The sequence below is a fragment of the Falco rusticolus genome, chromosome 3, assembly GCF_015220075.1.
Source record: "Falco rusticolus isolate bFalRus1 chromosome 3, bFalRus1.pri, whole genome shotgun sequence".
NCBI lineage: Eukaryota > Metazoa > Chordata > Aves > Falconiformes > Falconidae > Falco > Falco rusticolus.
The window spans coordinates 115,672,252-115,695,930 of record NC_051189.1 but is presented as its reverse complement, the minus strand read 5'-3'; the positions used below and the strand labels follow the sequence as shown (position 1 = coordinate 115,695,930).

The 23,679-nt window shown below is 39.8% G+C and overlaps 3 protein-coding genes across 8 annotated transcripts; 1 reads left to right on the top strand and 2 right to left on the bottom strand.

The window, feature by feature from the left end:
- The first annotated feature begins 32 nt into the window (after positions 1 to 32).
- Positions 33 to 3,634, top strand: PNRC2 (proline rich nuclear receptor coactivator 2). The gene is made up of 3 exons (XM_037381776.1): positions 33 to 203; positions 1,248 to 1,452; positions 2,171 to 3,634. The coding sequence occupies exon 3, from the start codon at positions 2,189 to 2,191 to the stop codon at positions 2,609 to 2,611; it is 423 nt and encodes a 140-aa protein (XP_037237673.1). The 5' UTR covers positions 33 to 203; positions 1,248 to 1,452; positions 2,171 to 2,188; the 3' UTR covers positions 2,612 to 3,634.
- Positions 3,635 to 4,836: 1,202 nt separating this feature from the next.
- Positions 4,837 to 17,033, bottom strand: SRSF10 (serine and arginine rich splicing factor 10). 6 transcript variants are annotated; one of them, XM_037381772.1, is made up of 7 exons: positions 16,285 to 16,958; positions 14,090 to 14,194; positions 12,250 to 12,353; positions 9,830 to 9,992; positions 9,479 to 9,532; positions 9,207 to 9,308; positions 4,837 to 6,074 (listed from the first exon to the last, which is right to left on the bottom strand). In XM_037381772.1, the coding sequence occupies exons 1-7, from the start codon at positions 16,668 to 16,670 to the stop codon at positions 6,056 to 6,058; spliced, it is 933 nt and encodes a 310-aa protein (XP_037237669.1). In that variant the 5' UTR covers positions 16,671 to 16,958; the 3' UTR covers positions 4,837 to 6,055. The 6 variants fall into 6 exon arrangements, with proteins under 6 accessions (XP_037237669.1, XP_037237667.1, XP_037237670.1 ...); XM_037381770.1 differs by having other exon boundaries at positions 4,837 to 9,308; positions 16,285 to 17,033; XM_037381773.1 differs by lacking the exon at positions 9,207 to 9,308.
- Positions 17,034 to 19,858: 2,825 nt separating this feature from the next.
- LOC119145358 (fatty acid-binding protein, liver) lies at positions 19,859 to 22,726 on the bottom strand. Its single transcript, XM_037381777.1, has 4 exons — positions 22,595 to 22,726; positions 21,400 to 21,572; positions 21,027 to 21,116; positions 19,859 to 19,971 (listed from the first exon to the last, which is right to left on the bottom strand). The coding sequence occupies exons 1-4, from the start codon at positions 22,659 to 22,661 to the stop codon at positions 19,921 to 19,923; spliced, it is 381 nt and encodes a 126-aa protein (XP_037237674.1). The 5' UTR covers positions 22,662 to 22,726; the 3' UTR covers positions 19,859 to 19,920.
- Positions 22,727 to 23,679: the final 953 nt, after the last annotated feature.

Sequence of the window (23,679 nt, the reverse complement as noted above, 5' to 3'; positions counted from 1 at the left end):
GGATGGGGGTGTTATATGGCGTAGAGAAGCGGCCGCCATTTTGTGTGGGAGATAGGGGGGCAGCGGACTTGGCGGAGCGGTTTGGGCTGAGTTTTGCTGGGGGGGGGGTGTGTCGGAGCGTGACGGCGGAGCTGCGGGGTCGGTTCCTAAAGGCCCGTGTGTGTGTGTCTGTGCTTGTGGGAGAACGAGACGGACAGAAGTCGGTAAGGGAGGAGCGGTGCGGGAAGGGCCGGGCGCTGCCGCCGCCATGTTGTGCTCGCCGGGCTGCTCCATTGTTGGGGAAACGGGGCCGGGGGTGCCCGGCGCCCCGCGGGGTCAGGCGGGGCGAGGGGCCGGGCTGTGTAGGTGAAAGAAAGGAAGAAGTTTGAAGCCGAACAGCTGGAGCTCTGGCAAGAGCCAGGCCTGTGAGGGCCGCTGCCGCGGGAGCAAGGAGCAGCTTTGGATTGGGCTCCTGGCGTTACCTCGGCCCTTCGTTTTCAGTAGCAACAAGGCGAAAGCTGGAAATGAAGATGAGCGGCTTCTCCTGGAGCTTTTGGGGAGAGATGGACTGGGGGTGCTGGTGGCTCTGCAGGGTGACACGTCCATTACGGGGAGGTGAACAGATAGGAGCGCTTTAAGATTAAAGTCTTAAAAGATTTAAGGAGAGGATGAGCCACGGGCGAGCTAATAAGGAATTACTTTGCTAAGGAAGGTGGAAAAACCCCTCAGCTGGCAGAATAGAGGTGGAGCTGTGTTGCAGTGGCCGGAGGAGGGTTTTGGGGTGCGGTTGGTTTCGCTGGGGGCAGTTTGTGTGCCCAGGAGGTCCCCTGGCCTGCCCCGCAGATGGGGGGGGGGGGGGGGCACTTTTCAGGGAGGGTTTCTTTGTGCTCAAGAGGGATGCGGTGAAGCTCTAGTTTCCCAAGATTTCATCCCGAAGTATTTTCCATTGTATTTTCTTCCCCCCCCATTAAAAAAAAAAAAAAGGATCTTGCTTGCCTATTAAAATACTAAGGTGTATATAGAGAGCATGATAAAAACGCTGTTCTTTCTGAAATGCTAAGTATGATAGTGAAGTTTAGAGAGTAAGATAAATACTGCTGCGTGGTTTTTGTTTTTTACGTTTGAAGAATCATGTCATCTTCAACAAAAGAGACACAAGTGACTTTATGAATTCTTTGAATTATTTCAGCTTTTTCTTCCTCCCCAAATTTGGAAGGGAAACAGTTGTTTCCTTAACCTGAATTCAAACTTCATTCTCATTTATGCAGTGGGACTACTCCCTTGGAGCTTCTGTGCCGAGAATCCGATGTTGGCCTCGGCTACCTGGCTGAATACAGCAGATCAGCCCATGAAAACTTCTATTCCTAGCCAAAGGAAGGAGTCCAGCAAAAGACAACACCTACTTTTTCAGGCTTGGAAGCAAGAAAGGGGGCAAGAGTTGGAGAGTGTGGAATCTGAGAAGACAACAGAAAGGTAAATGGGGGTGGGAGAGGAACGGTGGACTGTAGGAGAGTCAGCGTGAAGGTGCCAGCTACTGTGTGTTGGTATCTTTGGAAGTTCATTTACAAGCAGCTGCTTTCCTTTTGAGGCTGTTTTCGCCTTGGGGTTATCAGAACAATTTTGGACTTTACCAGAAAGACTGGGGAGTGTAACAGTGCAACCTTTACCCAGATCTTCAGGTGTAAAAAGCACGGTTTAAATGTCTTCAGGATTAAGTACTAACACCTTAAAATTTGGCACTGTATTGTGCAAACAACACGTCTTTCACATTCTTCCAGTAACGCCTTTTGTTGAGGAGAAAGAAGTGGTGTGTTTAGTAGTTGGGCTGCCTGGAGGACCAGTGTTTTCAAAACTAGGTGGACAGAGCTGTGACTGTTAAGGGGGCTGCGGTACAGTTGCTGAAGGATGGACTGGTGTATGACGTGCTGGTCATAAGCCGCTGTAGTCGGTGATTTCCTGCTCGGAAGATACACTGCATTATAATTCAGTTCTCATGAGTGTCAGCTGAGTTCTTGGGTATTAATGAAGCAGCTTCCAGTAAAGGAGAAAATAATGCTACTTTCAATTGATACAAGTTTTGGTTAGATTGATTTCAGTCCCCTTATTTAGAACCTAAACATTCTCTGAAATGTTTTCTGCCAAAATAAAATAGTAATGCAAACTCCACTGACTATTCCCCCTGTTTTTACAGGTGACGTTTAAGTTGAAGATGGGTGGTGGAGAAAGATTCAACATTCCAGTTCCCCAGTCTAGAAATACCACCAAGAACCATCAACAACTTAAAAACAGGCAGAAGAATAAAGACCAGACTTCGCAGATGAAGACCTATATGAAGAAAGAAAGAGGACATGGATGCAACTCATCATCTGGTGCATGGCAGGCCATGCAAAAAGGGGGAAAGAACAATGTTCATTTTGCCAATAATCAAAATTGGAGTCCTACTTTATCGAATCGCAGCTTGTTTTTCACACCTCAAACCAATCAGAACTATGCTGGAGCAAAATTTAGTGAGCCACCCTCACCAAGTGTTCTTCCTAAGCCACCAAGCCACTGGGTACCTGTTTCTTTTAAACCTTCTGATAGAGAAATAATGACATTTCAGCTTAAAACATTACTTAAAGTCCAGGGTTGAGATGTAACTTTCCACATTTTTAAAGTTATTTAAATTTACAGGGTTTCAAATTTGAGAACTCATTCCTAACTGCATATGCCCAGCTGTACCGAACTAGATGTTCTTGCTGCACATAGTCACTTGGTAGAGAAGGGCGTGGAAGTTTACATTCCCCTACTGTTTTACCTCAAAAGTTGTGTGCTGGGTTCACTCCACTGTGAATTAAGTATTTTCCTCTATAATCGACCTAATCAAATGCTGAACAGTCTCCATATACTGTATTTATTTTAAGAGTAAATGGGGCTGTCTCCTAAAATTGAAATTGTGACTACTTTTTGGAATGGTGTTAGAAAGCCAGCTTTTACCTAACAATGCGGCATTAACTGGAAAAAACCACCGCACTGAAGTCTTTAGTCAGGTACATTGCTGCTTTTCAAACTTGTGTAAAATTTGCTAGTTAAATAAAAAGCAGAGGAGACTTCCACCTTAGGCACTTAAGTTAAAACATTATTGTCTTATTTATACCTGTGAGCTTTATTTGGCACTCCTGAATTGGTGGAAAAGCCTGTGACCAAACCTGAGGTGTAGGAAGTATGCTGGTGTGTGTTCTTCAAAGGATGAAGAACATGTCAGGCAAATTGTAACGACCTCTAGCAAGTCAGACTGTGCCAACTAATGACAGTGCATTGCCAGGTGACTGCCAAAAAACTTAATTCCAATTGCACTGATGAGTTCTAAAATGCATTTTTATATATATATATATATATATTTTAAATTGTGAAAAAGGTGGAGTAGTTAGTAACTTAGACTGGTCTTAAATTGGTTACCCTGTAATAATTATTTGAAGTTATGGTAGCTTGTGGCAGGTATTAAAATGTTCTCATAGGGAAGACAGAGCCATGTATATAAATGTAAAACTTTGTAGCATATGTAAATTTATGCTGGGCTTTCCTGCACAGAAATATTTTTAGTATGAAACTGCTGAATGTAAGATGACCATGTTGAATACATGGCCAGATTAAAAAATATTTTGTTAAAAAAAAAGACACTTGTGGCTGTGCCCTTGCACTTAACATACAGTGAATATGCACGTTTTACTTGGTTGTGAGCTCATTTTTTAAAGTAAACTCAGTGAAAGAGGCTTATTTGGAATTTTTTTAATAAAATAAAATTAAAAAAAAAACCCAAAAAAAGTGCTGCTCAAGGTAAAGATACTCATGTTTGGAATATGTAGGAGAGGTATGTATGAAATGATGAAAAAAACACTTTAAGGTGTTCAAAATTGAATTGGGTGTTTCACAAGAAATGCAAATGGTAGAGGTTGGGTGCTGGAGTAGAAACCCAAGTATTGGAACAAGTTTTGTGTTTCTAAACTGAATCAACGCTGCAATGTTACTTTGTCCCAGTATTTGCTAAAATGTGTCAACTTGGGGATGGGGAGGGGGCAGTTGCCAGCAGGCACCTTTTGGCCTGTCTCAGTTCTGAACTGCAGTGACAGAATCAAGGTTATTTTGAAATGTGGGAATGACTGGAAGTGCTTTAACTCGGGACGGGGAGTTTGCAGATCACGAAATGTTGAGATGTCTTTCTGTACCTTCAAAATGCATTGGCAGCTGGTTGAATGTTTACAAATCTATTGCTATTGGCGGTCTTTAAACTTGTATTTTTGCAACCTGGACCTTACCAGTGTGTGAGCTGTATCCCAGTTACAATTATGTAGACTCAACTTCAAATTGTCCATTACTAATGGCATTTGTACAAATTGGAAACAAAATTTCAATAAACTAAACTTTTCACCCCCTAAAAGCATCTATTTATTTGAAGATGGTAACAGACAGGTGGCTTTTTACAGTATTTTGACAGCTCAAGGTTTTCTGTGAGGCTTTTGAGTGTTGAATGTATTTATCCTTAAGCAGCAGGAAACTCTACCATTATTTTTATCTGGCAGGAAGGGGCAGGCTGAGCATCACAAGTTGGGAATCACAACAAAGAAGGTTTCTTGAACTACAGCCCTCGCGCTCGCACCCTGCCAGGGCCTTGTGAACATGGAGCTCAAAAATTCACACTAAGGTCGCTCACAAAACCCCCCCCAGCCTGCCTGTGGGACAAGCTCTAGTCTGAGTAGGTGCAACTTCAAGCTTATCGGAGGAGTTGGGCGCTGGCTCTGCCCTGGGTGCGCAGTGCTTGGTGCTCAGCCTCCACCAGGCTCCGGCTTGTAGGAATTGAGTCAGAAGGTGCTCTCAAAGTTATAGTCAAAACTTGTACATTTTATTCCCAATTCACAGGGTTATTTGCACAGATGGAACACAAAACTCAAGAAGAAAGGATGTGTATGAATAAAAAACATCAGCATCTTTTGATCAAACACACTACAGGGTACATAGTCTTCCCTTCCTAGAATAGTCTCATCAGTAAGAGCATCTTTAGACAAATATTATAGCAATGGACTACAGACTTTTTTAAGCAAGTTACAAGATAAATGGAGAAAACCAGCAATTATTAATGGGTGATTATGTCCTAAAAATGTGTAAATTTATCCCTTTGTACTTCAAAATGTTAATCTGCAACATCCCTGCCAAAAATCAAGTAGCAGTGCTGTGATGTATATCAATCCAATTGCCCTTCTCTGAACATATTTCAAGCTGTTACCCCAGACTAAACAGTAAGAAAAAGTGCTCCTTCCAAGAAGAGAGCTAAAAGTAACATTTAAATTGAAAAGTTCCACTTTGAATAAAGCCATTATACTGTACATTTAAACATCTTTAAAAGACATAGAAAGGATAACATTTAGCTTTCAGAGACCAGTCTATTATAGTCCCTAATTTAAACACCCAGCTACTTAACCACTAAATTTAAGATTATTTTTTTTAATTATCGGTTGGGTGCATGGACTTTTGGTGAAAAAGAAGTTCCAATAGAGCCTTCTATTACTGCTGAGATAAATCAATACGCTGCAGATATTTTGGAGCACAGCCATTACTTTCAGCAGAATATTTTTTTTTTTTTTACACACTACTTCAATTCTACAAATTTTGCAGGAATGACAAAATCTAGTTTACCACAGAAAAACATAATTCCCACCGTTCTTGAGACTCCAAAAGAAAGATGCCTATACATGATCTTTTGTAGCCTGCGTTATGTTCTTGCATTCCAGCTGTGCATAACCTGCAGGTAGCTTGCACAAGACAGGCTCCCGCTTTTTTTAGAGCAGGATTAGGATTCCTGCACCAAGGAAGGGAGATGTTATCTAGATGGGCTGTGGCTTGACTTGCATGAATGCGTAAACATTCCCTGCCCTTTTGGCCACATCCTGCTAACTCGTCCCCAACTGAAAGGCCCACAGAACAGCTTCTTCACAATTTTTCCATGGGAGCAAGAACTAGGACAACATCTTTATTCATGCACTCTTGAAACATCGTGGGTTTGTGTTCGGCTTTTCTGGCTTGTTCATATACACAAGTCAAGTCAAAGTTTAGTCCTACCTCTGGGAGAGAAAGAAAGAACCATCAGAACTGTCAGATACTACATTATACTTGCAATGATGAATTGGATTTTCAAAACAAAAAAAAAATTTAAACTGTGCTATACATAAATGTTGAGGCACACAACATAAGGACATGCTGACAAAATAGTTAAGGTATAGTTACTGTTACTCTGCAGTCTCAAATTAGAACCTCAGCCTGGACACAAAGATGTTCTCCCTCCTCCTCCCCACCCATCCAGCTGTAGCTCTGGCCGGACTAACGTGAACATTACTTAGAGCAACCCCTTGCAGGTTGCTGACAAAAACAAACCCACACTTCCCCACGACACAGGCAGGCGGACTGCTTTTCAGCAGGATTTTAGTCACGAAGACTATATTCATATAGTCTTTCTTCATAAGAAAGCTGAAGAAGGGTGGGGTTTTCTGCTGTTACAAGCAGAAAGCTATGAGACAACCGCAGCTCAACTTCCAAAGTGTAGGAGCGGGTTTATCAAAGCAATTAAGTGCTTGTCAGAGTTGTTTTCCTTCAGCGGCATAAGAAGAACCAGCTGTATATACCAGAAGCGCCAGGAGGCAGCTCAATTTTTAAACGTCACCAGCAAAGTTTTGCCACCTTCTAGAGAACGATTGCTGGTGCCATTTTTCGTATGGCAAATACAAATCGATACGGTGATACTAGAAATTTGGTTCTATATGGATCTTCAGCTGTTGATTTTAAATAGTTCATAACCTGGCTAATAATATCTGAATTATAACCATAGGGCAGTCCATCCAGCAATAATGGAAGTTAACGGAAAAGAAATTTCAATACATTAGATTAAAACCTATGCTTATCATTCTTATCTTGTCTAGTACCCCTTTAAAAAATGTGAAATGGCATTTATTCAGACATTAAACGATAAATTCCTGACTTTACTGAAATACCATAGTAAGGATTTTACTCCATAAGGGATGCATAGCTCTACTCCTAACCATGCTCTGGAGTCAAATTCTAAAGCTACAATAATTCCAGTGGATCAGTATTTCCTTCATTTTTTTATTACAGCATGTTTGCTAAATTTACAGCAAGCAGAAAATAAGCTGGGTCTTTAGTTATTTTGATCAAAACATTGATGTTTTAAAGGTAGTACACAATATTTGTTAAAAAGAACATATAAAAATACCTTTTTAGAAGCCTCTATAAGAAAGGAAATACAAAGTTTAATCCCACAACTTTCCTCTGCTAGAGCTGCACGCTACTGCTACAGTTTTAAATAGACTTTTTGCTGTTTTTAAACTATACATCCAGGAAGGTCTACAAAATTAAAGGAACGTGCATATAAATGATTGCATAGCAGAACATGAACATTAACTGCAAACAGTAAAGAAAAAGTTAGAAATACTATCAAATGTACAAAGATTCTAGGATCAACCCCCTAAGCACGTTCCACTGCCAATATTTAAAAGCCATCTGCATTTTTTGTAAAGGCCCTGCTGGAAACACTAAAACCAAAACCTAAAACATTTCTCTAAAAAGGAACTTTCTGAAATCAATGTCTTTATATGCTACTACATAAGACAGAGAGGAACACTAGGTGTTTGATGCTGGCTTTTGAAGGTAAATAGAAAAAACAATGCCAAAAGCCATTTTCATAACAAATTATCTTGCTTTCTAGAGAAATACTGGTAAGATTACACACTGGTTTTGTTATTTTTCACATTCAATTTACTAAATATACTGTATTAGTGATAAACTAAATAGCTAGAGATGCAGCTCTTGTTCATATCCAACTTCAAACATTTGTTCTTAAGTAAAATGAAACCTTGTAACCAAACCACTATCCATTCTGAGGAAGAAGTGATTTAGACTTGCTTGACCAAATACTTTTTGATGTGTAAAAGCAAGCCTTTGTTACTCAGGAAGAGAGATGGCTACAGTTTTATACCTATGAATACACCAACTAACCACAGGAGTCATTGGCATAAAAGTTTAGTTCTTATATACTGTACACACACAACTCGAAACGATCTACTTGTATCTAACAGCAGGAAAACTAAGCAATTTTATGGTTAACTGCTCACTAAAATTTAGAATAGATACAAAAACTGCATAAAATGTACACACAACCTAATATTTACTTGCTCTGCCATTTGCTGAAATCTGAATTTAATTTTCCATTTCAAGGTGGTTCCCCCCTCCCCCCTCACACATTTAGTACTAGCAGCCAGGTCAAAAGCAGTGAAGCCTCTATCCTGACAGGTCACGACACTGCACAATCTCTGCACAGTCTTCCAAGACCAACTCTCTCCCCATGTAGTACATGCAAGGTTAGTACCATCTCTCCAGATAGCAGGGTTAAAGAGAAAGCTCAAAAATATCTCTCTCCGTAGAGCTCCATTTACCAACCTACTTGTGTCAGTGGGCATGGAGAACACAGAAACCTGCCTTTGAACAATGGAAACATAAAATTGCCAGTCTGCATTTCACAGCGGTCAGTGTTGCACTACAGCTGTCCAGTTTTCCATTTTATCACAAAGTTTAGCATTAAAGAACAAGTTAAACAGTGGGTTTAACTGTTCAGCACAAACCGGTACCAATTTCTCTACGGGTATGACATTTTTAATAGGACAATGTTGCAAGTTACGATCAATCAAGTCATCACCAATATCTAAGCATTAAAAATGCAAATCTTTACAAAAATATACATAAGAGACACCACAACCAGATCAGTAGCTGCCCATGACATTTAACCAAATGGACATTCTCTCTCTCTCTTTCTCACTCCCTCTCAGTGGCTTCTCAACACTGTTTTAATTTTAACCATTGTTGGCTACAGGGAAAACTGACAGAGAAAATATTTTTTAGCACTGTTGCAACATCATATTCCTGATAATTTAAGTAAACTGAACTGTGTGTAAATGAATCTTACATGCCTAAAACCAACATGAATACACTGTTAGTGGCCACTGGACTTGGGACTAGTCCATGACCTTGATCTGGATTTTGACCTAGATCTAGAATGTGATCTTGACTGTGATTTGGATCTAGCTGGTTCTTTTTTTCTCGACTCCTTTTCATATCTTGAGCTGGACTTATAGTGTGTTTTAGAATCTGTTTTAGAGGTGCCTCTAGATTTGGTGTGAGATGCAGACCTAGACCGTGATTTAGCCTTCATTTCTTTCTTGGGCTGTGACTTGGATCGTGATCTTGAATTGGACTTAGATCTTGAAAAAGATCGATTGCGGTGTTTGAACCTATCAGAATAAAGGGGAGAGAGGAGATTTGAATGTAAAAACACTATTCTTAGACATCTAGTACATTAAAAATTGTTTACCGTTTTTGCAGGAGAAACTTTTTTTAAACCTATAGTAAAAGAAATACAGTCATCTAGTTTTCAATTTAAAGGGTGTAAAAAGTGTTTTACCTATCATTGTCCGAATGGCTTCTGCTACGACGAGGTCTTCCAGTAGGTCTACTGCTAAAAAGGTACATCAGAAAAAGTAAACGGTGACAAATACCTATGTATATATATATACAAATGCTTAATCAACTATTTTTCAAGCTGTGCGTTTACTTTTAATTATTCTTCAGTGAAACACAGAATCATTTCATTCAATATTTCTGATCTGATGTAGCATGCAAGATATGTAACTCCCACAAGTTACTCCCACAATAGAAAAAGATTATTCAAAATTTTAACAATTAAATAGTCAATGTGGTGTTTCTCCTCCAACAGACTGCTGTGCAGTTTAAGCCAAACACACGCTACACTTACTTTCTGGGACTATACGATCTTCTATAGCTGTAATCAAAAGAACGACTTCTAGACCGTCTCCTTTCGTAACTCCGACTTCTAGATCGCCTATATCTGTCATAGTCATCGTAACGAGAAGAACTGTATAGGTTTCGCCCTTCCTTGGCTTTCATTTGATTTGGTGCTGTAAAAAATAGCAATTTAACGTTTTAAGTTAAAAAAGATGCCCTACTTTCCCTTTAGTGACACTACTAATCCATACATTTGGTGTTTAGCAGAAACCTAATTCATGATTCTAGCAGAGACGTTTATGAAAAGGACAGATGAGAGACTGCCCTATGCCATTTGCTTTTTGCTGCTTTAACTACTGGACAAAAATTAATGCAGCCTTGTGGGCATTATAGACCTAGGGGAAAAAACGCCACCACCCAAAACCAAAACAAACACCACCCCACCCCCCCCAAGAAAAAGTAAGAAAGGCCTAATGCTCCATAAAACCAGAACACAGAACTGGCTAAGGTGATTTCAAGCCACTGGGGAACCAGCATGACAGGCCAAACCCATGACCGAAACATTCTAACATTCCTGAATTTACCCAAAAAGTGAAAGTTAACAGCGAACTAATTAAACACATATTTTCTTGACCACACAGTCTTCTTTTAATCATTAGCAGACAGCTTATACAGAAGCATCAATGGATGCCACACAAAGAGAAGTGCAATACTAAAAGTACCCCCGCACCGATACAACAATGCACATTCACTCTGTGGTTTTGTGTCCCGGTTTCAGCTGGGATAAAGTTAATTTTCTTCGACTAGCTGGTGCAGCACAGTGTTTGGGATTTGGTGTGAGAACAATGTTGATAACACACTGATTCTTTTAGTTGTTGCTAGGTATCTATACTAAGTCAAGGGCTTTGCAGTTTCTTGGGCCTCACCAGCGAGAAGACCGGAGTGGCAGAAGAAACTGGGAGGGGACACAGCCAGGATGGCTGACCCGAGCTGGCCAGAGAGGTATTCCGTACCATGGGACATCATGGGGAGGGCTGGCCAGGCCCTGCCAACTGCTGCTGGGGGACTGGCTGGGCATCGGTTAGTGGGTGGTGAGCAACTGTATTGTGCATCACTCCGTTTCTTTTCTCCTTTCCCTTTGGATTTAATTCCTCTCCCCTTTTCCCTCCTTGCCATTGTAATTGTTATAATAGTAGTATTTTTTTTTTTTTTTCAATTATTAAATTGTTCTTGTCTCAACCATTGTGTTTTACATTCCTTCTTGATTCTCCTCCCCATCCTGCTGGGGTGCGGGAGCGCTGGGGGGGAAGTGAGGGAGCAGCTGCATGGTACTTGGTTACCAGCTGGGGTTAAACGGCAACACTTAGTTACTAAAATAATTAAAGAAGTATGAACAAACTTATTGTTGCATTTTCTTGAAGCAGCACTGCTATCTTTCCTTTGTATTAAATCCCATTCTTATTCAAACCCAAAGACCACACTCAAAGTATTTTAAACATGCCATGATGTAACGAACACTATCTGTACCAAATGACTACAAGTTTAATGTTTTAAGTGCCACTGTTTATAACACTAAGGTAGATTTATTTAATTTTGTTTGGAGAACTTATTAGATATTCCAGTGTTTATATACAGGACAGCAATTTGTCCTTCAGAGGATATAATTTTCACTGACTTCAATAAAAGTTAATTGTGCACATTTGAGGGAAACCTGGACAGTTATGGTTGTTTCTTTGATAGCTTTTAACTGAAAGATCTTTAAGATGCTCTTACTCCCCAGCTGCACATGAGTATTATAGTCCTGGTTTAGATCAACAAGTATGTGTTAGGTATACCAATGGCACATTTTAGTTTTTATGTCTGTATCTATCTATATATTAAGAATATGTATACAAGTAAGAGGTTTAAAAGAGCGAAGTTCTCTTTACAATTAGCTGTGCAGAAGACTTCTCTGCCATGTTGAATTGAGATACCTTGAAATTTGCTTGTATCCTGAAGGTAAGTAAAAATGAAGACATTTTCTCAGTGCTGGAAATTGGACTGTACTAGGGAACGTTAACACGCAAAAACCCTAATCTGCTTCAACACAATATAAACACTGCAATACTTTAAAACTGGGCTACTCATTCTACCAGAGAATTTTCCACAGTCAAGCTTTCTTTGCAGAAACACGTAGAACTGCATAGAAAACTCTTAAGAATTTGCAGCTAGCAGCAAGACTGAGATTGTGGTAAGTGACTGTTGTACTTGGTTATCTGTTTTTAATTAAAATGAGTCATTAATAGTTACTGGGTAAAAAGCAAAACATCCACATACTATTTATACACAAGTAAGAACATATCACAACAACTAATAACACACGCAATGTTGCCTGGCACTAAACATTAAGGCTAAAATCACAGTTTGATGAAATACATGCAAGGCACTTACTCTTCCGATCCCCCTGTGCAAACTGGATTTCTATTTGCCGACCACAAATCCACTTTCGATCCAAATTATGGAGAGCATCTTCTGCATCACGGACATCTTCAAATGTGGTGAGTGTTAAGGTACTTGAGAATTTGAGGAGTTTACAGATTTGGTGTTTAAAATTAAAAAAAAAGTTATTTTCTAATTTTACAGTTTTATGGGGTTGTTTGAAGTTCTTTTGGTCATGCCACAGTACACACTAGTAAACTATTTTTTTTTTAATTAACCACCAGCTATCTGAGAACTCCTATAATAAAATATGACCATGAACTTCTCCATCAGCAAGCAGCTGTTACGCGATACTTTTAACTTTTTTCTTCTCCCACTTGTACTTATGTAAGGAAAAAAAAAACACCCAACAGTATCCTTTTCAAAATAAATTTGTTAATGGTCATTCAGTTCTCTCCACTACATTGACTTTACTAAAATTAATTCCTAGTTCTTAAATTACGTTAGGCATACCAGCAGAAAAAATTAACATGTGTCTATCAACTTTAGAATTGGGATACAGCTTTCCCTTTTTTCACAACTGATTTTAAGTTTAAATTCTGTAGTGCCATGGACACCTATACAGACCATCAGCAGTCTGAGATAAAAGCATACACTAAAACCCCTGTCGGTCAGGTCAGGTGTTCAGTAACACAGACTTTACCAATTTTAAGCCACAAGACTGACCGCTACTGTAATTCACACACCTTCCTCCAGCTATGTGACCTGAAAGAATGAATTGCCTTTCTCCTTGTAGCAGCTCAGTTCATCATCAGTATCACTATGCAGAAAATAAACGATCACCTTGCAGGTACGTATCTTGATAAACCAAGAACGAATGCACTTTCATTCAAGACCACAGTTACAGTAGCACTCACAAGAGAAATATCACAGGTTTTGTCAATGGACTAAACCAGAATCATTCATCAAATTACTGCTTACATGACAAACAGAAGAAAAACTGTTATTCTGTAGGATACATCAGGTATGACTCCTTTAATCTTGGCCACCATTCAACTTCATCTTGACCTTTAACTCTTTAAGTGCTTGTCAGAAGGACTTGTCATGAGATGCTTGGCCAAAAATGACAGATGGCTTTATCTTTTACTTTGAAAAACAACCTTTTCCCCCTTTTGTAGATAAAGCGAAGCTTTGTCTCCCATTATGGCTTGTCCTTCTTCCAGCTTTTCTTTATTTTTTCTTTTCCCAAACTCTCCCTTCTCTTCAAGCCTGATCCTTAAGAGGTCTTTGGCTTGTCTACTTGCCTTAATTGTTGAACTCTACTCTAAAGGTTCTTTCATGCTTTCTCTTTGGGGTCGCCATTACTGTACAGCTTTACATTCTGAGGCAACAACAGAGGACAGTAAATTAGGGGACAATATTAAAGAAAGAATTTCACCTCATTTTTTATACAATCTGATTTTGATCAAGTGATTCCAGTTTCCATTTGTTAAATTAACAATGAATACCAGCCACAGTTTGCTAAGCACAAGTTTACTTACATACCAGTGATAATAAAAACGTGCTAGACAATTTTGAGTCAGTGATAAATTTTCATTTAAATCATATAGTATTAATTTCAGTGACATAAGCAAACTTTTATATTACTGGACTTGAATTAAGGTTTGCAAAAAGTCAAAGAACAACTGAGAGAAGTTAATCTTCAAAAATAATGAAACACCACAATAGAAGACACTTATTAGATACAACACAAAAGTAAACTGCTTTTTCATTTAGATTTGTTACCTCTTACACAAACTTGAATTTCAAACTTCAACACCCCTCACTAATCAGCCATCTGAAGAAAGGATATTGAACATAAGCAAATCCTCTGGGACGACGAGTGTAGAAGTCAAGTGGAACGTATACATCAACTATAGGCCCATAACGACCAAATTCACGGCGCAAATCTTCAGACCTAGAATATCACAAATATCTTATATGGTTTTTCACTATTTAAGATGTTATAAAACATCCACCAAATAAAAAAAAAGTCCTAATTAAAAATTAAATTTACAATCAATACGACTACCCATCTTTTTGGAAGCAGCTGGTAGAGAATGAACACAGCAAGACTTTTTTGGGGGGAAAAAGTGTTTGAGCAGTTCACTGTTAAGTGACACACTAGGTTTTCCTGAAACACTCAAGAATTGGGATGCTTAAAATATACCCTGGCATTTTGAAACTAGCATTCAGCATAACTCTGCAACAGAAATGTAAACCGAGAAGTGACACGTATTAGTCAATTCAATGCAGGATGTACTAGCAAAAGTTGGCAGAAAGTGAAAAGAAGGATCTAAGAATTAATGTTATTCAAGTACCTCATGTAACTCTTGACAACTATTTTGCAACACGCAAACATCAACTGTAAGATCCAAATAAACAGTACGAGAATAAACCAGTCACATAAAGTTATTTCCGTAGAATAATCAATACTTGCAACCACATCAAATAGAACAAAACTTCAGCAAGCAACCACTCATGCCCTGAGGATAGGTTTTCCGAACAGTTGGCTTTAGAGAGCTGAGCACAAAACCATTCAACACATCTGTAACTATACTTGGAACAACTATCGTCTCCTCAACAAAGAGATTTCTTAATCACATCAGCTCCTTTATATGTATTTTTGTGTCAATTGAGGACAATAAACTGTATGAGAAAGATTGATGTAATACCATATTTATGTGGTATGAAAGAGTTACGACTAGTCATTTCTCTTTCTTATTGGTTGGGAATCTACAACGTGTATATTGAGGGCAGAAGGGAACTATGACAACCAACATCAAGATCTCACAATGAAAACACCTCTAAGAACAATGTACCACCTCATCACAAGCTTACGGTGAAAGCCTCAATAGGATCCACATTATTTTAAAAAGTTTGGAAGTAATCGTCCTCCCTGACTGTTTTTACAGTAAAATAAACTATTGGAAAGAGGAAAAAAATTTGCACATAAAAAATTTAAAATTTTTAAGTTGAAGCTTTTTACGCTTTTGATCACAATGATGTTCATTCCATTCCATCGTGCCCACGCTATTGTTATTTGCTGAACAACTTTGGTGCAAGCTGCCCAGGCAGCAAGTTTGAAAACTCACGTTTGAATTTTACACTAGACTTTACACGGACTCCCATATGAATTCTACAGTAAGTAAAAATGTGAATGCTCTCATGCACGCGTTCTATACTAATGTGCTCTATAAACGTTTCACAGCTGAGAACACACACAAAAGGGACACGGCAAACTACAAAAAGAAATGGAGAAATCCAGCAGTTTATTAAAAATACCTAAGCAATAAATAAGAACGCGTGCAAGACACACTTTTAAATTCTTTTAATTCCCAATGAAAAGTTATTTCACCAAGTTGCTGCAAATATTTAGTCCTGAATCTTGGTGAAATACGATATTATGGAGGAAATGCATTGTTTCCCCCCCCAGGCTGAGCGTCCGCAGAGGCCACGACACAGAACAGTTAACGTGGGATCATTCCCCCTGACCTGGCAGCAATTACCAGACTAGCGGCACCAACGACACCCTTAATTTTGGGGGCGCCCCCAGCCAAGGAGCTGGTTTCTCCCTTCTAGTACCAATCACCGTTTTTCAAAACAGCATTCAAAACTTCAGCGATCCTCAGCACGGTTAAGGGGCACCGAAGTGGAGAAGCAAATCCCGCCTTGATCTCCCGCTGGACAAACTCAAACGCGGGGCCGGGAGCTCCACTTTGCTCCGGCCCAGCTTTGTTTTGTCTGGACGTTGTTTTGAAACCGATCCTCGTGGAGAGGAGGGGAACAGAGCAGCATAGCCAGGAGGAGAGGAAAATGGAGAAGGGCGCGGGAGGGAGGCAAGGCAGGGAGGAAGGTAAAGCAGCAGAAGGGAAGAGGCCGGCCTCGCCCGCTCCCCTCCCCTCAGCGCCCCCCGCGCTCCTCCGGCGGCGGCCGCCCGGCGCGGCCTAGCGAGCCCGCCAAAGCCTGCGTAGCCCCCGCTCCCCGCTGGCGCCCGCCCCCACTCACCGGGTGTCGTCGGCCACGTTCCGCACGAAGAGCGAGGTGTTGGGGGGGCGCAGGTAGCGGGACATGGCGGCGGCGGCGGCGGCGTGGGGGACGCGGGGGAGGGAGGGAACGAGCGAACAGCAGGGCCCAGGCGCTGCGGGGAGCCGAGCGGCTGAGGCGACCCTCCGGAGCTGCACGCAGCGCCACCGCCGCCCGCCCGCCGCCTCTCGCGAGACTTCCCGCGGGGCTTCCGGCGAGAGCTCCGCGCGAGGAGGGAAACAGCGGAGAAAGGGGAGGGGGGGCGCCCAAACCGCCGGCGCCAAGCGCTGCCCTGCCCTCACTGCGCATGCGCTGCCGCTCGCAGCCCGCGCGGGAGGGCCCCCCCGCCCCCTGCGCTGCCCGCGCATGCGTCCTGCGCTCACCCCAGCCGCGCGCGTTTCCCGCCGAAAGAGGGAGAAGGGCGGGAGCGGCGCTCCTCGCGCGGATAAGATGGAGGGCGGGCTCTGGTCGTTGGGTGACGCGTTGTCTCCTGCCTCATGCTGCCGTTTCTGGGCGCTGTGGCTCGCTTCTGTGCAGTTGGCCAGCACCACAAGCTGATCCAGAGGCGGGTTGGAGCGTCGAGCTGTAGGGCAGGCTGTGCGAAGCCTTTCTCTGTGGCTTGTGGGATCACCCGGTACTGACAGCGTTGTTGGGCCCTGGGAGTTTTCATCGGGCAGTTGTAGATCAGCGCTGTTTGCAAAGGACCAGCCCTTTTTTGTTAACACCTTACTGTGTGACTCACCAGTAGGTATATAGGCAGGTAAATGGCAGATCTGTGACTGAGTTACAGGTGATTTGATGAAAGGTTCAGTAAAGCAGCATGTCCAAATCTTCGCTTATGCGAGGAATTTTCAGCAAACTGCAGGTGGGAGAGAAAGACTTAAAGAGTTAATGCAGTCCTGATGTCTTGTCACCAGTGTATTTTCCCTTTTTTACTTCTAATGGCTGAATATGAATGAAAACTCTGGTGTGGGGATGTTTGCTGTTAATATCCTGGCAATCTCGCACTCAGAATTGCCTGATGCTTCTACGTGTTTTCAATGACAGATGAAATTTCATCACTGACACAGGAGGTGTATGTCAACTACATATGCTGCTCTTTAGAAAAAAAGAAAATGCTGGTGGTTGTATGCTCAGTGGTCTGTGTTCAGGACTCTGCAGAAGAGAGATGGGTGGTCTCTGGCAATGTTTTCTGCATTTAATATTTACAGTTAACATTATTCTGTACGAAGTATGCTAGCAGCAGGTTGAGTTTGTTACCTTGTGCAATATATACACAGATCTGCTTACAGAAGTCACCAAAAGAACATGAAAATCAAGCCAAGGAAAGCACATTAGAGACTGGGATTATGGTGGGAGTGTGTGACACAAACCAGATTTTTTTTTTTCTGTAGACATTCTGAAAAACAATGGAATCACCGAAAAGTGGAATTTAGTGATGGCTAGAAATACTTGCTGCCAGGATTACCCTTTCAGAGTTTTTCAAGTTGGAAATAACACTCTTGAACAAGATTCAAATACGATTATAAATACTCTCCTTTGCAGAAAAAGTCACTTGGTTTTGTGGAAGATCCAGTGCAGTCATCCAAACCTGTAAGAGTTTGTCTTTCAGAAACGATTGATTTTGGGCAATGGGACAAGGTTTGCAATCCAATCAAAATCCTTCAGGTTTTGACCATTTTGCATCAAAGTAAGGAACTGAACTATTCCACCTAAATCTGAAATGCCCTGTGGCAGAAGAATACTGCCATTGGATTGAAAAGATTGGCACAGGTGTTGGAAACACTAAATCGCCACAATTGTGAAGTAAGTAAGGTGATTTCTTTTTTCTTTTAAAAATTCTTTTAGGACTTTAGTGCTTTCAAATTAAAATGGTTTAGCATCAGTTTAAGATCTATGTAGGATGAATGTATTTTTAGTATGTAGTATCCACGGTCTATACTTAAACTGCCTTTGTATACCAGTTGTCATGTATTGACATGATGTCTTTGATCAGGGGTTGAATAGGGAAGCAGGAAGACTGTCAGGCAGATTATGTGAAGTGATCAGGGAATATTTGAGTAGTTATTGAACCAAAATTAGACCTTCATGTTTCTTTTAAAAGCAAACAAATATATTCACATTTTGCTTTAACATCATTCCCATTTTCTGTCAGAATGTATCAAAGTAATTGCTTTGTAACAGGCTTTAAGTGTGTTGTTCAGAGCAATGAATGATCTTTGTGTTCGTTTAGAAATAAACCTGAAGTGTCTTGTATTTTGTTTCCTACAGTTTACTGATGCAGCATTTGATCGCTGAAGACTTGCAGTGTTCTGCAAATGTAGTGTTGGAAAACTATGTTCTGTTTTGTAGTGTTTCATTGTGTAGTTAGCAGCAGTTACCCAGCAACTTCCAAACAGAAGTGTTTCGAGCTCTTACATGTTTTTTTTCAGTACCAATGCTTTAAAGCAGCCTTCTCCCTGAGTTTTACCACTGTCTTGACTTCTGTTCCGTTGATCTTATTTATGTGTAACTCACATGGAATCTAATTTAGTCTGCAAAAGTGTACTTAGCATTAGTACTGCCTGGGAAGCAAAATGAACACAATGATACTTGGATGGTTATGCCGGTAAAACTTCCCCATGAGGACAGCCTTATCCCAGAATAAGAATACACTTCCCGGATTGCTTATATCGTGTTGCAAGTATTATTAACTAAAACACAATGTCCCCCCCAGCAAACTGCTTTTCTAGTGTACGAAGAGGGAGACTCAGCACTCTTAATTGGACTCAAACATCCCCATGAGGATTTTAAATGCCATAACCAGTCCAGCAACTTTTTCGTGGAGGTCTTACACCCAAGGCTGGTTCTAACAAACTTGTGATGGCTTAAGTATGAAGTAGGACTGCGAATAGAATAGTAGGATCTAATCAGCACTGAACAGAAATAGTTATAGGCACAGGTCCTGTGCATTTTATACTTAATAGAGACACATAATCTGAACATAAATGATCTAGTTTACTTGAGTTTCACAAACTTGAACTGTGACAGACAGATACTGGGAGTATGTTGAAAATTGGAATGTTTAATACCCTTTGCATTTGTAGTGCCTCATCTTTGTTCAGTTGTACTCTTGTGTAGTTAACAGCAGTCATTCCTATTACTACTTCGTAATTGTTTATGACAAATACTTCACAGCCTTTAAAATATTACTGTTTCTATCAGCTAAAAAACATCTAATTGTTCTTTACTGGCTAGGTTATAGAGAGAGTGTTTTAGTAGAAGGCTAAGCTTTCTTGGTAAAGCTGAATATGTTGACTGAGTATGTAAGAAATCAAGAATCATTTATATCAGCTTTTGTCTGCTCCCAAGGGTTATTATGATAAATCATGATGTTCCAGTTGGTGTGCAGGTTTGGTTGTCTGGGAGGCAGACTGCTGTCACTTGGCATATAGAAGGGATCTATAAGTGTATGCAGGGAGAACACAGTTTTATAATAATGCAAAGTGATGCATATGTGAAAGGCGAGTAGAAATCATTATTTTCTGTACTGTTTTGTCAGGTAACAAAGATCACACCTTGTGGAAACTGCACTTTATTTTAGGTATGTAAAGGTGTCACAAAGAAGGTGATCTGTCTTTAAACTTTCTTGCTTCTTCTGACAAGTGTTACTCCACCAACAGTCATAGTCTGTAGAAGATGAATATGCATAACTTGTTTTTTATTTAGACTCCAGGAAATCTATTTGTAACTAGCTGGCTAGAGTTTCTTCAATTCATATATAAATCCATCTTATTCCACAAGAAAATACATTTACAGTACTTGCCTATAAATATGTTTATAACTACCAAGGAAAATTTTTTGCATAACCAGCTCTGAAGAGAGAAAAATCTAAAAATGTAGTTGATGATGACATTTATATTATCACTCTCTTTTAAGTGGTGTCACAGATACTACCAGAATGACATGCTTCCTGTAATAGAAATCCACTGTCCCACATAGTAATGTGTTCTTTTCCCTGATGTTTTGCTTGCTCAATGTTAGAAAAGTAGTTTGAGATACCCAGAATGATCTTAGGAAATTGTATGTCCAAAACATACGACTTTAATGTAGTTAGCTGTCGTTCTCGTAGTAGTCTTTAGCCAAGTGGATACTTCTTAGAAGCCTGATGAGCTTAAGTCTATAGAGAAAAGCTCTTTGTCAGTACTGAACAATTATGAACTAACTAAAGAACTTTGAACAATTGTAGGTGGAACAAACATACTACAAGTTTTTGGGTTTGACTCGGCTTTTACTTTCTTTTCAGAGGTAATGCTGTGGATAAAGCTAAGGGTAAAAGCACTGCTATAGTAGTCTAGAGGAATTTATAAGGAGCCTTTCTGCAACATGCTCAGCAGCCAAAGCCCTTCACACTTCAGTGCCTAGAATTGGCCCCAGGGTAGTAATTAATAAAAAGATTTGTTGAGCAGGATGCATTAAATATATGAGTAATGTTTAAAGGAGAGTCATCTAAGGCAGTTGGTTTTAATGAGAAACAGGAATAATAAAAGATACTATTAGAATTTTCCACTAACTGCGGTTCTGTATCTGCAGATTTAAGCACCAGTAAGGAATTCTGCAAGTAATGTGATAATTTTAGAGCCAGATTTGTTGAAGTTATTAAGCCTACACTAAGAGCTAATCAACACAGAACATTTTTTTCCTTCAGCATTTTTCTTGATGTGCCATTATTTTCTAACACTTACCTCCACCATTTCATTTCCTTTAATTTCTTGCTCATGAGAGAATTTTTCTGATTTGCACACAAGCTTCCCATTTACCATGTTCACAGTACACTGTTGAAGCAGATTTAAAAATTACAAAAAATTTTACATTTTGCAATTCAATTTGAATAAGTAGAGGACTATGTAAATGGGAATTAAATGATCTTGGTATTTTATAATCACATCTACTAATTTAAGCTGGAGACCACAGCATTTTAATAGGAGTGTTAGAAGAAATGTTTCTGTTGAAATGATAGAAGTGTATGCTAATAGAAATGGTACAAACAAGTTTCACTCATACACAGAAACTGAGAAGGATAAATACAGAGATGCCCTCATTCCTGAAATATATTACCTTTAGCTTTCTGCCATCCATAGTAGTAATGTCAGCCTCTTTTCCAAGTGTAAAAGAGTTAGTGACAGATTGCTTGGGTGTTTTTGATGTCACAATGAAGTCATTTCCTTTTTGCTGTATTTCAACAACAGGCTTAATATCTTTGGCGACTTTGATGATGTCATCTGGCAGTGCTGTAAAAAAGGCAAAAAAGGACTTTTTCTGTTACAAAGTAGTGTGTTGATATGAAATAGCAAATTCTTTTCTCCAATAAAGGTGCAAAAGATACAAAACAATAATTAAAAGTGATGTCCAAGTTAAAAGATAAGCCTGTTCTGGACTCACTTCTCTATGGGCATATTGTTCCATTCCATCTAGTTTGCATAGATTTTGATATTATATTAATTAATCTTGTGTCAGAATATGAGTTGCTTCTTTCAGTAATAGCTTGCCATGTGGTAACATTTCTCCATGATGAAAACCATGTGTGTGGGTTTTTTGTTTCACTCACCTCTTCCCTGGGAGATGGGAGGTGGTGGTTATCTGTCTAGTCAGAGCTGCAACAGTCTGAGTAGCCTCAGATTGCCTCATCAGGGTGTCTGCGGCACGATTTGACTGTATCATCTTTAGCAGTAGCGGGAATTGGTTCAGGTGTCATACTGTTGGACTAGGCTTTTCAACTGTAACTGAATTCTGTTCTGCTGAATATCTCTCATATACTCTTAAAAACTCCAATGTGAATTTTTTGTCAAGCGCGTAAGTGCATTTTTATTATTATAGGCGCATACTAAGTTGTAACTACCATTACGGCTCACTAAACAGCTATCACATGTTAATCACTAGTGCTGTAGAAAGTGCCTGCACTACGAATAGCATATTGGAAATCTGTATATATCACTGACAACTTGTTTCTAGTTAAGTGTATTTATAGAAGTTATGTGTTAATCAAAACAAGTAGATTTCTGGTATATGTCTTCTTTCATGAGGGACTCCTCTAATGTTAGGGATTTGGGGGTTATCTGTAACCTTTCTACATCAATTTGAATGATTTTTTGGCTTCTTTTCATTTCCAAATTGGGCATAACAGACTTACCTGGCAGGGGGTAGTTTGTCATACAAACAAAAGTAAAAAACATAGAAATACAGTAATAAAAGATGTCATGCAAAGTGTGTGTTGCAATCCAGCAAATTATTTCAAAAGTAACTGGACACTTACCAAGAGCTTTCAGAAACTCCTCATAGTTCTCTTGAGCGTAGACCTGCCAGGTTCCATTGAATGCCATTGTGGATGCTATAATGCAGTTTAGGGCAGCAACACTAGCAGGAAAGTGGGGGGCTCTCCCTGGTCATTCAGTTGCTATTTATGGAAAGGGAAAGGCCAGCCCAAATTGTGAGATGGCTGACTAATTATTAACTGTGAGATAACAATTATTAATCTTTTATTTGTTCTTAATGATCATAACCTCTAGTTCATTCTGCTTTGTAGAAAGTCTTACCTTGACCACCTGGCTTGAGATGTTAAGTTTATTGTGGGTTACTGAACTCAGGTAATTATTCATAATTGTTGTAAAGAGTTGCATAGATTAATTTGTTGTGCTTTTTGTTCACAACTTCTATGTTTACTACAATTTCTGTGTTTTGGATAGAATTCTTCAGATATAATGATGCAATTTACAATAGATTCAAGGTAATTACTGTCTTACAGCAGGAACTTCCTAATTATCACAATATTGTCTACTAAGGGCACTTGAACCTTAAACGATGGGAATAAAATCCACAGCTATTTTTTCCAAAATTGTGGGCCTCCAGTTGCTTGAGGACAGGGAAGATCATGTTGGAGTGGGACGGTCAGTTGTGACTTTACCCAGTAGATGTCAGTAACAGACATCTAAATCTGTATTAAATTCAGTTTATTATTATTATTTTTTAATAACCACTGCATACATAGAAGATTAAAGTAAAGTAAAACATGAAACATTGTTTGGAGACTGAAATGAAAGAAGCAAATAGGATGTATTATTTTTCTTCACACCAGTTACACCAAGAATTCCTCACTCATTATAGCTATTGAGTGATATTCCTTACTGTCTGTACAAGTATGACTTGATTTTGGAAGACATCCATTAGATTGTGTGTCTTGCAGTTATATTGCTTAATTCAAATAGAGTCTGTATCCCAGAGGTAGGTGACCTTTCCAAGTTAACTTTTATTACTCCATACCAGTCAGTAATTCTTCTATTTAAATAGAAAACCAATGCTGAACTTTTTCTTACAAATTCACAACTCTTTTGTCAGTATGCA